This window comes from Syngnathoides biaculeatus, chromosome 10 (assembly GCF_019802595.1).
Source record: "Syngnathoides biaculeatus isolate LvHL_M chromosome 10, ASM1980259v1, whole genome shotgun sequence".
Taxonomy (NCBI): domain Eukaryota; kingdom Metazoa; phylum Chordata; class Actinopteri; order Syngnathiformes; family Syngnathidae; genus Syngnathoides; species Syngnathoides biaculeatus.
The window spans coordinates 10,413,746-10,426,922 of NC_084649.1; the positions used below are offsets into that span (position 1 = coordinate 10,413,746).

Below are 13,177 nucleotides of genomic sequence, written 5' to 3' on the forward strand. Positions count from 1 at the left end.
CGGAATTACGGTTCAGTTGTTCGCCTCGACCACAAGTCCGTGGTTTTGGCAAAATATTCAATTCAACGGAACTTGGATTAAACATTCATTTTACGTTCATTGTAAAGTTTTGGAGTCACCACTCAATTAAAATGTGATCGGGATGGTATTTTTGTTACGTTTGTCCAGCGTGGGAACTATTTTCTGAAAGCACACCTTTGTGACTGTACACGGGTTTCATGTCATTTTCTATGTAGTAAACTATACTATCTGTAATGTGTTTGTGGCTCGTGGACATTGACTCATATGGTGTAGCACTGCTGAATCCATCAGCGATCAAACTTTATCTTTTTTTTTGTTTCTGTGCATCACATTTCCTCTCATTAAAGTATGCGGTGATGTTTCAAATGGTGAAACATGGTAGTTGTTCTACTTTGCGTTGCAGCAATTTTCTTCAAGTCCTGCCCAAAACCTCACATTTCTTTAAATCCTCTTTTCTAAAGCCCAAATACCTCCAAATAACTGAAGATGACTTGTTTTTGCCGAAGCAGATACTGCACCGGACTTACTGCACTTTTCTTTTTTGGGGGACTTTGCGGGCGTATGGTTTGTGTGGCTGGTCTACCCTTCCGTCAGATTGTCACTGGCTATTGATCAATGCAAAGCTTGAAATGTGTTTGGTTGGCCTAAGCTGCCCATGCAGAGCGAGCGTGAAAAATACACACGGTGGTGTGATAGTTTAAATTTTTGGTGGAAGGGTGGAGCAACTGATTAAAGCATCGGCCTCACAGTTGTGAGGACTGGGGTTCAAATCCCAGCCCTGCCTGTGTGGAGTTTGCATGTTCTCCCCATGCCTGTGTGGGTTTTCTCTGGGCACTGCAGTTTCCTCACGCGTCCCAAAAACATGCATTGATTGGAAGCTCTAAATTTTCCATAGATGTGTGTGTGTGTGTGTGTGGTTGTCTGTCTCTTTGTCCTGCGATTGGCTGGCAACGAGTTCAGGGTTCGATGGGCTCCAGCACTACTCCAACCCTTGTGAGGGTAAGCTGCTCAGGAATGAATGAATGAATGTTCACATACACACAAACACATATCCACCCACAGTATATGTCTGCAGCCCATTAGAGCCACAGCAATGTGGTTCACTTGGAATTCTCCTCTTCCAACTTAGGAGCCATAAGAAAAGGGACTTATTTGATTGATAGCTGAAAGTTCTGGGGAGGCACCGCACAGCTACAACTGTGGAAAGAATGTCTCAAGTCTTGATTACTTTGAAGTCTAATTTCCATACTTGCCAATATTTTTTAAACATTTTGGCTTAACAAATTCAGTCTCTTTCTTGGCCTGCTTGGTTCCACATTTAAAGCCATAAATGAAACACGTTTTAGGTATCTAACTAAATCTATCCAAAATATCTTCAGGATCACGGGATCGCTATGAGTCAGATCGCTTCCGAGATGGTCCACGCCGGGACTATGACAGTGGAAGAGACCGCTACCGGGATCGCTATGATGACAGAGACCGCCGAGATTATGATAGAGGTGAGTACAATGGTTTGAAGATGGGATGGATTTACTTTGATACTTTGAACAGATATCTAGTATCTTTAACTGTGATTAAACCTGCTCAACCTTCAGTTTATTAAAATTTCATTCATAATCATTTATTTTAACCTTATATTCTTGTTTTACTCTCTGCTTTCTAGGATATGATTCTCGTGGTGGAGGTCGGCGAGCCTTTGGCAGTAGCTTCCGCCGAGATTATGATGATGGTCGAGGTAGCAGCGACCGTTACGGCGATCGGGATCGTTTTGGGGATAGGGATCGTTATAGTGAAGATAGATATGAAAGACGGGATGAGAGGCGTGAGGAAAGAGGTGAGTGCAGCACTCGGAATTTGGCAGTCATTCACATTTTTAGGAATTGATCTTTACCCGTTTACATAAACCTGACATGTCACCCCTCCAGCTCCACAGCAGAGGCCCAAGTTAAATCTAAAGCCCCGTAGCGTCCCCAAGGACGAAGAAGGTAGCAGTGCCGGCGGCGGTGGATCCTCCCCAGGCACTGCACCGACCTCAAGCAGCAGGGCCTCGTCCATCTTTGGTGCTGCCAAACCAGTTGACACAGCAGCCAAGGAACGGGAGGTAGAAGAAAGGCTGAAGAAGCAGGAAGAGAGGTTGCAGAGGCAGCTGGAAGAAGACAAGGGCCGAGTCCCTGACAGAAAGATACGAGACAAGTGTGTGGTTTACCCTGCTTAAAAAAAAAAAGTGTAATTATGGCATGCAAAAATGAATGCAAAATAGGCTGTATTTTTAGGTTAAGATGGATATATATGATTACACATTTGAGTAAATCTTTCATATCCAGAGATCCAAGCTGGCGACATGAGGAAAGTCACACTGAGAGATCTCGTACAGGAAGCGAGTCCTCCCAGCCAGGAAGTGGCTCTACTAGAGGTAAGATTTATCTTTGTAATTTTCCATACACTTTGACTTCAAGACATGGAACCAATCCAAGCTGTAACTTGGATACTGATTGTATTAACCCCTGAGCTCCAGGGGTAGGAACTCTGAATGCTTCAACATACCAAGAGTGTCTGTAGAGCGCAGAATGTGACCGACACATCGTTTTGACATCACCTCTGTCACGTAGTTGTGATGTCATTTCCCTTTCGCCGTTGTAAGGTCCCCTCCTCCGACAAGAGGAACTTTTGCTTGTGAGGAGAACGCGGGATGTCTCTCTCACCATCACCAACCCGTTCTCTCCACATGTCCAAGAATCCTTTTTTTATTTCCTTAGAGCTGTCCGAAATGTAACAAACACAGCAAAAGTGATAAACCAAGCAAACGTTACAAACAAAACATGCGTGAGTCAATAAACAAAGCAACCGTGGCAAACAAAACAAACACGAGTCAACGTAATGCCTCTTTGTTCCATCAAATTGTTCAAGCCTATTAAACATTCCAAAAGAGCATCAAAATCAAAACAACGGAAAAAAAAAAACAAATTTATGTACAAATCATCCATATAGTCCAACACCCTGTACAAGGACATAACCCCATCAACACATTGCTAAACTCGACAAGTCGTACCACATTTTTGCACGTTTCTGAGGGGGTAATGCATTTGAAATGTTTCAAACCAAGCTTTTCTTGCCGAAAAGCCTCATCCTCGAGGGGGTGAATGCCTCATTGCAGCTTGGGGTTCATCATCACACATTTCGCTTCCTTATTAAAAGCTATTGAAGCGTTTTTAAGGATGTTTACCACATTCTTTATGTAGTGCACTGCTGATTCATTCACATCATAATGGCACCACTAAAGCGTAACTTCTGCCGTCTTTGATCATATTCAAAAGTTTGACTTTTGCACCGATCCTCTTCCTCGTCGTCACCGGCCGTTTTTCTGCAATCCGTTTTCCACAAAGCGTATGGAGCTCCCATTTCACTATCCTCTCATTTCGCATCTTCCTCTTCCGCTTGGATGCATCGAGTGAAGCTTTAATATCAGCACCCCGTTTTGGCGGGATTGTGAACTAGAGAGGTGATCACGCAGACAAATGGTGGCTAGGAAGGACAGGGGAGTGGAGGGAGGGAGAGAGAGTTGCTGGGTGGGGCTTCAATGATGCGCAGCTAACCCTAACCTTTTGGCCTCATAAGTCAATGTCACCTTCTGTCAATGCGCCTTCCTGGAATATGGTATGTACTGTATGCCAATCTGGATTTTGTTTGGTGGGGAGTGAAAAAAATAATCATGTTGCACTGAAGTCGCAATTGGTGAAGCTCAAAGTAGAGAGGGATTACTGTACCCAGAAAAGGCAACACAATTAAGTTTCCCATTGTTTTTTTTTCTGCCAGGGTCACGGTGTCGAGACAGCGAGCGTTCCGGGGAAAATGAGGTTTTCAGTGGGAGGGATGATGAGTCCTCTCCCCCTGCCCCCTCCTCACAGTCTGCCCCCACCAAGGAGCCCCTGAAAGTGATGCCTGCACCACCCCCCAAGGAGAATGCTTGGGCCAAGAGAAGTGCGGCCACCATCAGCTCTGGTGAAACTGATGGGCGGTCCCCTGTTTCCCCTGTTGGTTCAGGCCCTCCCAAGTTCAGGTTAGTGTAATATTTTGATGACTGTGTTATATTAGTGTATGATATTGCCTGATTATTGTTTTCTGTTATTAGCTCCTCAAATTCTGCAGATGAAAGAGCATCTGGAAAGGGTAAGGCTCACTGCTGAAAATGGGGACACTGGGGGATTTCAACAAATGGCAGCGTTCTCTGCTTGACTTGTGATTAGCAAAAATATACTGACAAACAAAACGGCCTTTTACTTGAGGAAAGTGCCACGTCCATAGATGCTTTATCTTGTTTGATGAGGATATTTGTGCTGTTTCTAAATCAGATTTTTTTTTTGGGCAGTTTTATTTAAAGGTATAATCCAGAGGAAATGTATTTTAGTTGTCTATCATACAAATGTAGCTAAAATTTCATAAAATATTTTAGAAAATTCTCAACATAACAGAAATTAAATGAATTAGCGTCAAAGTCAGTCTCAAGATTTTGTTCGAAATGTCACTTAGAATCGGCAAGTTCTCGTACTCTCTGGAATGTGATGTCACGACAACATTTAGCCAGAGAGTGAAAGAGCTAGCAACGATAATGAGGAAGTGTGTTTCATACGGCTCTTCTGCGTCAAACACTGACTGAGTCAGCTTACATGAATGGCCAAAACATGAACGCATAGGCAGGTTACAGGCCAGGTTTGTGAAGACAAAGTGGGCGCATTGGACTTACAAATCAAAGTGGACAGTAATATGTTCCAAGCATTTCATGGAAGACTGCTTTGAAAACCCGGTAGCAAGTAAGTACATACTGTTCAATTGTTTAGTATTGACAAGTATCCACCTCGTTTTAAATGTAAGTACAATAGCTATACAGATGTATGTCAGCTAATATCCGTATCCATGTGATGTTTAGGCGGTGACAAAGTTTGGAAACTGTATAAAGTTAGTGTACTGTTGACACTGAAATTTGACTACGGCGGTGTGTGCTCTCAAGTGTTCAGTGCATTATTTAAAATACGGGCTAAATCTTTAAACGCAGAACTTTATCAAAGGTTTTGGTTTTTGTTTTACGCCGACTCTGTCTCTAGTACAACAACAAATGACTCACTGTTGTGTGCAAGCAGCATCAGACGTTTTAAACGTGTTTGAATTAGATTATTTCATCAACAAGATGTAGATTTTCTTGAGGCACCTACCAGTCTGTGTTTTGGATGCAAAGTTCCACCTTTACTTCGTCAGGTGTCGCCGAATCCCATCCTTGTTGCATTCAACGCTCAGACCGTCACGCCGAACATTCGAACACATATGGTTGAATTACACCTCCATGGGGTGTTTTTCGAACATGGGAAGAACAAGAAAAATTTTCCTCTTCAGTTCCTATCTCTTCCATGGACCATTTTGTAGATTGGTTGTTTGTCATTATGCCGAGTAAGGGCTTACACCTCTTCTAGGTGTTATGGGTTGGGTCCCTTATCTATGTTGTAGTTATTTAGCTGCTGCAGTCTGTGTAGCCGCTCACTGTGTTTGTTCCATGTCCTTGGAGTTCAATAAAAACTCATTGCTTCGGAAAGCCTTGTGATCTCTATGCACGCACAAGAAACTGGTTGGATTTACACATTCCTTAAAAACCTCTTCATTCTGCTTCTTCACTTCTGGATATCTTCTCCAGATCCGACTCGTGTGTATGATTGTCTATATAAGAAGCCATTCCTGTACTGGGGTTTTCTAGTTGTGACGTCACACGGAAGCAGCTTTAACAGAGCCTCGGTTTGAAACAGACATGGGAGGCATAGAAATACAAAGAGAATGTGCACTTTGATGCTAATTTATTTCTTTTCTGTTGTGTTGAGAATTTTTACAATATTTTATGAAAAATTAGCTGTTTGGATGATAGACAAATAAAATAGATTTCCTCTGAATTGGATCTTAAAGGTTTGACAAGAAGAATAAACCAAAATGAAGAATGTTGGTCACTTTTTTTTTTGTATATAAGATCAAAAAATTCTTCAATTCAAATATAGGACTGGTTTTTATTCAAAACAGCAAAAAAAAAAAAATTCTCCCTGCATATCCTCCCATTATACAATGGAGAAAATAAGTATTTGAACACCCTGCTATATTGCAGGTTCTTCCACTTAGAAATCATGGAGGGGTCTGAAATTTTCCAATAGTCCACTGTGAGAGGGATCTAAAAAAAAAAAAATCCAGACATCACAATGTATGATTTTTTTTTTTTTTTTTTTTAATGATTTATTTGTGTGATACAGATGCAAATAAGTATTTGCACACCTGAGAAAACCAATGTTAATATTTGATAGAGTAGCCTTTGTTTGCAATTACAGAGCTCAAATGTTTCCTGTAGTTGTTAACCGGGTTTCCACACACTGCAGGAGGGATTTTGGCCCACTCCACCACACAGATCTTCTCTAGATCAGACAGGTTTCTGGGCTGTCGCTGAGAAACATGGAGTTTATGGTCCCTCCAAAGATTTTCTATTGGGTTTAGTTCTGGAGACTGGCTAGGCCACGCCAGAACCTTGATGTTTTTTTTACGAAGCCACTCCTTGGTTTTCCTAGTTGTGTGCTTCGGGTCATTGTCATGTTGAAAGACCCCGCCAAGACCCATCTTCAATGCTCTGACTGAGGGAAAGTTATTCCCCAAAATCTCACCATACATGGCCACAGTCATCCTCTCCTTAATACAATGCAGTCATCCTTTCCCAAAAATACCCCTATAGCATGATGCGAACCCCCCATGCTTCACAGTAGGGATGGGATTCTTGGGATGGAACTCATCATTCGTCTTCCTCCAAACACTGCTAGTGGAATTATGACCAAAAAGTTAAATTTTGGCCTCATCTGACCACAAACCTCTCTCCCATGACTTCTCTGTATCATCCAAATGGTCATTGGCAAACTTATGACGGGCCTTGACATGTGCTGATTTAAGCAGGGGAACCTTCCGTGCCATGCATGATTTTAAACCATGACGTCTTAGTTCATTACCTACAGTCACCTTGGAAACGGTGGTCCCAGCTCTTTTCAAGTCATTGACTAAGTCCTGTCGTGTAGTACTGGGCTGATTCCTCACCTTTCTGAGGATAATTGAGACCCCGCGAGGTGATATTTTGCATGGGGCTCCACTCCAATTGAGATTGACCGTCATGTTTACCTTTTTCCATTTTCTAATGATTGCTCCAACAGGGGACCTTTTTTCACAAAGCTGCTTGACAATTTCTCCAAAGCCCTTTCCAACCGTGTGGAGTTGTACAATTTTGTCTCTGGTGTCTTTGGACAGCTGTTTGGTCTTGGCCATGTTACAAGTTTGAGTCTTACTGATTGTATGGGGTGGACAGGTGTCTTTATGCCGCTAACGACCTCACACAGGTGGATCTGATTCAGGATAATACATGGAGTGGAGGTGGACTTTTAAAGGCGGACTAACAGATCTTTGAGTGTCAGATTTCTAGGCGATAGGTGTTCAAATACATTAACACACAAATAAATTGTTAAAAAAATCATACATTGATTTCTGGATTTTTCTTTTTAGATTCTCTCTCACAGTGGACACGCATCTACAATGAAAATTTCAGACCCCTCCATGATGAACTTGCAATATAGCAGGGTGTTAAAATACTTTTCTTCACTGTATTAAAGGGATGAACTCAAAAATAAAAATGAGTACATGTGCATGGGAACCATCAGGATCAAATACCCCAAAAGTGATGCTATTTAGAGATGGAATAAAATTCGACATGTATATTTTGCTTTTTATTCTTGTCAGTTTTGTTTTATTTAACTTATTTGTGAAATGATTCTCTATCTGTATTACAATTATGTAAAAATGTTGTGTTACAATTAATTTGCTTTGTTTTTAAATGAAGAACTTGGTAGTGAGCTAATACTACTGAATAAATTGTGCATCCTTTAAGATTCCACTGTACTGTATGACAGGATAATAGGGTTGCATCTGCCAATTGTCTGCATATTTGATCCCTTTCTGATTTTGCAAATTTGAATGTTCTATAATTCATACATATAAATCAGTCTCCTTTTGGCAAATTTCGCCATGGCTGGGGTGGGTAGCTTTCATCACAGGCTGTTTAGTACTCCTTAAACGTTGCCACCTACATCCACTCCACACAGGCACACAGATGTAATTTTTGAATATTATTCCACAGTGGACTAATACGCACTCAGGACCTGTTTTGAATAAGTTACAGGAGTTGACAGGGACAGAAAAAAACACTTCCCTTCTCTTCTGCAGTTGGGAAATAACGGTACTTTCCTCGCAGAATAATGAGCTAAATGTTGCTCACTAGTTTTATTGATAAATTGCTTATTTCTACTATTTTGCCTACAAGACAGATCTGCATTGTGTGCTGTTTGGTCCAAATCCTTGCGCCCTTCTTTAAGAGCTAGTGGCGTTGAAGTCCTTTTCACCAATCAAACGTCTTGATCTCACGCGTCTTCTGTTGGGGTTCCCGGACGTAGGTATTAATACTCAATAAGCCAGCCTAGCTGATCATCATTGCCTACGTGGCGGCCATGTTGGGAAGGTTGTCGCTACCATGAAGGCAATGGTGCTTGACTCATGTTTTACATTTTTTTTAACGCATTGTTCTCATATGAGCCAACTTGGCATTATAAATACTTTTGGGGAGACGCTACGGAGGAGCCGACTCGCTTGTCCTTTTTTTTCCCACCCAATCATAGTTAATGAAAAGTTGACATACCCGAACACACTTCTGCGTTCACGAGCCGCTTCCCAGTTGAGAACAGATCCAGCAACGAAGTATTCGTATGCGTCCAGACGTTTTTACGATTTCAAACTCTTCCGTGCAAATCTCGATGACTTCCTCACCAGATACATATGTAGATTCAGTTGTCCAAGACAAGCGGAAGCGGGTTAACGGTCCAATTTCTTATCGGCAAAAACATCGACTGCGGGATTAAATATGGGCCATCTATGCCAAGTGTCTCTCATTTTTCCATGTACTTTCGTTTATTATTACATTCTAAATGTTTAACGGTATCAAACAAAACTCTGGGCGTCTTGCTATAAGACGTACTTTTGAACCCGGTCTCCAACCGACTTAGCATTGAGCAATGCTTTGCTTGCCCAGCAGTATGGCCAGTCATGTGACTTTGGTAACGTAGGTGCAGAAGCTCTATACAGGTAACAAGTTGAGCTCGGTGTCTTTCATTCAGCTAATGAGTTTGGATTAGTACTTTCTTAGTGAGAAAACTTTGTGACAGCCAAAATTTTTTGCTGGTATTGGGTCAAAAAAAATTTTTTTTTTTTGGTTTGTTTGTGATTTTCTCAATTTTTACATATTCTGTCTTTCACTGTAAACATAAACTTAGCATTGAAATTAGACAGGTCATGACTTTGTCCGTAAGTGAATTTAGAAAATTTGTGAGAGATCATATAATTTACATTTGTTTGCGTTTCTGTTTTTATGACGTGCTTCATCGACTGTTGATCTGTAGTGAGATTTAGTTGGATAGAGTTAATTTATAAATAAATGAAAAATTACAATGTTCCTGTGATGGAGGTTATTGTAGTGTTGCTTACAGAATATTATATATTAGAACATTTTGTCTCTAGACAAAAGCTAATCTAGTGTGGGTGGAATTTAAACAGAGTTTTGATGAATGAAAAGTTTGTTGGAAATTTGGAGGGAAATCTTGCTCATTGGATTGTGCCCTTTTGTTTAAAAAAAAAAAAAAAAATCCCCAAAACAGAATGGACCCGCTCTTACAGTGTTTCCCAGCATATTAAACGATTGGGGATTCACCTATCGACTTTTTTTCTGTGAGATGTGCTATTCACTGATTGTTGGTTTTTTTTTTTTCATCAGGCCAAAACAAACATATTGCTTTGGCTACATCTTGGTGCAACATAATTACGATGATGTGACTTGATGAGTTTCATGTAGACCAAATCAGTGCTTTGCCACCATGTTATGGTATCCATATGACTTTCTTTACCTTTTTAGGGGGACTGTAGAGTACTCATGGATGTTCATTATTTGCAGTAGGGGTAGGTTCCATTCCCCTCGAATAGTGGGGCAACTCTAATTAGTTACTCTTGTTGCAAAACTTTATGGAGGGGAGAAATAGGACACACTTGGACCCAACATTCCAACTGTTATTTGATGATCCGTCTTTCATTACCCCTCCATCTGTGACAGTCATGATGGGCCTTTGCGGCTGCAGTGTGTTACAAGTTTAGTCGACAGTTTAAAGTCCAACCATTCTCTCAACTGTCTGGCTTCTCCTTTAAGATGAGAACAAGGCTGACGGTGTTCATCGGGACCGAGACCCCCCACGGGCTCGAGGTGGGCCTGCGGGGCCTGCAGCAGGGCGAGGAGAGGGTTCCAACACAGACCGAAGAAAGGAGGCAGACAGGTCAGCCACCTAAAGCTTGGCACCTCTTTAAGTTGTTAAAAATAAAGACAGGGCGATAGCACAGGGGCATCTGCAAAGAGTGACCCACATTGAACTATACAACTGATGATGCATCCTTTGTTTTGAATGTTGTGAACATCATCACCTCTTAAGCTACGGGACTTTTGAATGCATTTGTTCCTGAAAATGCTGACAGTCCCCAGTTGATAGGAGTGCCACAACAGTAACAACGTAGGATGAGCCAGAACAAAAAAAAGTTTGACTGACTTGACACCAGGTTGTAGATGATCCAAATGGATAGTTGGTGCTCCTGTAGAGTTTAAGCTGTTTGATATTGCAGTATTCATGGCAAGTATTGTGAATTCTGCTGATGAATGTTAACCCACGGGTTCATTCTGACTATAGAAAGGATAACAGAAGAGACCGAGACACCAGACCACCGCCAGAGCCAAAGAAATACGACGAAACCCCAACCCCTGTAAGTCCATCACTGGGCATAATGCTCTGGCAGTTGTCATAGTTTCTAAAAGCGCTTCTCACTGGACTTGGGCTCCTCCTCCACATTTTAGTCCCGTCCTCCACCACCACCAGGCACCAAATAATGGATGAATGATTTGTAAAAGCACAGTTTGCTGAAAATGCCCGATTGGTTTTCTTTTTCAGAAGTTCAGCTCAGCCAGTAAGTACGCTGCTTTGCTGATGGATGGAGACGGCGACGACGCTGGGGATGTGGAGTAGAGAAGACAACGAAGAAGAGGAACAAATGAACAGAGAATAATTTCACATAGCTTATATTCTCTTTATGTGGAAGTAGCCCTGAGGAGGACAATCGCCCCTTTCTCCCACCTTTAAACCTGTTCTTTCCCTTCATCTCCTTTCCCTCTTCCCCTCTCCCTCCTCTGTCCCACTCTGAGGACTCCTTCAAGGTCTACACAATAGTCATCTACTGGACTTGTTTTAATTGTGGGGTGGGGAGTGTTTAGCTTATAAAAAGTGATGGATGAATTTGAAAAATTGTAATAAATAAATGGGAAACGTTGGGGGGGAAAGAATTTGTACATTTGTGGATCAAAGGTGTGGTAGATTGATCCCGTATGAGGTAGCTATGGTAACAAGACTTTTAAATCTGAATCAATTGTTCACATTATGACTTGCGTACCTCCATACAAAGTCACCTTTTTTCAATTTTGTCATTTTGAAAGTCATCCCTGAACGCTTCTCTCTAAACTTAAATCACGAATCTTGTCTTCCAGTATTGTCTTTGATTCTGAAGCTAACCCATGGAACATTTTCCACGTTGTGTCCACTGTGCAAAATCTTTTTACACTTTGACACATAACAGCCACCTCACGACTCACCTTGAGTCAATCAAGTGCCATTATTGTTCTCCCCCGATCATTGTACAGAATTTATTCTCTTTCTACACCTGATGAAATCATCGCTTCAATTAGTCTCATCTGCTGTCCTTTCTGGCGTCTTCCCGTCCTCCGCTGCTGTCTGCAAATCCTTCTCTTATTCATGTGAGGACTGCAGTGTGGGAGGTTTTCATGACATTACCTTTTTTCCCGCTTCCAATAAAAGGGGTGTCATTAAGTACACAGCACATTCTTCCCAACAATTTATTTCTTAAATCAATGGGTGCCTTGCTTTATTTGGCTTCATACTTGTCAAATGAAGAGTCCTTTGAATGTTTAGAATCTGAACATTACATCAGTTGCACATCAAATGGGCAGACTGATGGGATGTTCAGATTTTCAAAAATGTTGTAAAAAAAGACGCTCAAATCAACTCCAATGAAATTACTTTAGTTCCCATTGTTAAAATACTAGAGATTGAGATATCTTCGGTTTCCCTCCATTACCTTCAAAAACTAAAATGCACAGTGTTTCTTAAATTTGTGCCTTTATTTTGACAGGTGCTATGAAGTTAGCGTCACACTCAAATACATCCTACACAGGAATATAGTCAATTCCTAGCCTTTTTTTTTTTTTTTTTTTTAAGGGGAATATCTACATTCAGGCTGAGGGAGGAGTGGATTTTGACTCCCAGCTCCCAGAGAGATTGATCCCATTCCTCCAATCCCAATTGAGTGTTTAAAGGAAATCCCACTCTCACAAAAATTGAGCCCAATCCTGGACCCTTTACATAATCCTGATTTTCCATTGACTTATCGCTGTAGCATCTTCCTGGCATCCCATTGGCTAGGAAGGACGTCAATCAACCCGTAATGCACTTCCTGTATCTTAGTTTGTATGGTGCGATAGGGCTGCTCTACCATTGGCTATCACCGTAGCATCTTCCTGCCATCCCATTGGCTAGGAGGTACCTCAGTCTTTACCCACAATGCTTTTTGTTTCCCTTGAACACTCAATGTCACCAAATCACGCAAAGGTAAATGAGCATTTTTTTTTTATTTACCTTATGTATTTTGAATGCTTATTTTTGGCAGGCAGGGGGTTTGGAATACATTACGCTATTTACATGTAAAATGTGCTTCTACTTACGAAAAATTCCTGTTACGAATTTACTTCCGGAACGGATTAATTTCCTAAGTAGAGGTACCACTGTACTACCAAAATTGCCTGGAAAAAAAATAGGTTTTATTACAAAAATGAGTATCCTCCTTCTGATGAATGACTTTTATTCCATGTGAGAAATTACCAAGTAAGTGAAAATTTTCTTTCAACCATGTGAACCGCTATACTCCCTTCCAATGTACTTCTTATGGTTTT

The 13,177-nt window shown here is 41.3% G+C and overlaps 1 protein-coding gene across 4 annotated transcripts in view; it reads left to right on the top strand.

Annotated features, from left to right (window-relative positions):
- Window positions 1-12,053, top strand: part of LOC133507156 (eukaryotic translation initiation factor 4B-like) — a 31,771-nt gene extending 19,718 nt beyond the window's left edge. For 2 of the 4 annotated variants that reach the window (XM_061831930.1, XM_061831929.1), the window contains exons 7-15: window positions 1,401-1,520; window positions 1,685-1,855; window positions 1,947-2,214; window positions 2,346-2,434; window positions 3,835-4,078; window positions 4,151-4,188; window positions 10,322-10,445; window positions 10,851-10,923; window positions 11,109-12,053. In XM_061831930.1, the coding sequence (XP_061687914.1) occupies window positions 1,401-1,520; window positions 1,685-1,855; window positions 1,947-2,214; window positions 2,346-2,434; window positions 3,835-4,078; window positions 4,151-4,188; window positions 10,322-10,445; window positions 10,851-10,923; window positions 11,109-11,183 (1,202 nt within the window). In that variant the 3' untranslated portion in view covers window positions 11,184-12,053. The remainder of the gene's footprint in view (window positions 1-1,400; window positions 1,521-1,684; window positions 1,856-1,946; window positions 2,215-2,345; window positions 2,435-3,834; window positions 4,079-4,150; window positions 4,189-10,321; window positions 10,446-10,850; window positions 10,924-11,108) is intronic. The other 2 variants (XM_061831931.1, XM_061831932.1) reach the window with 2 other exon arrangements.
- The last annotated feature ends 1,124 nt before the right edge of the window (window positions 12,054-13,177 follow it).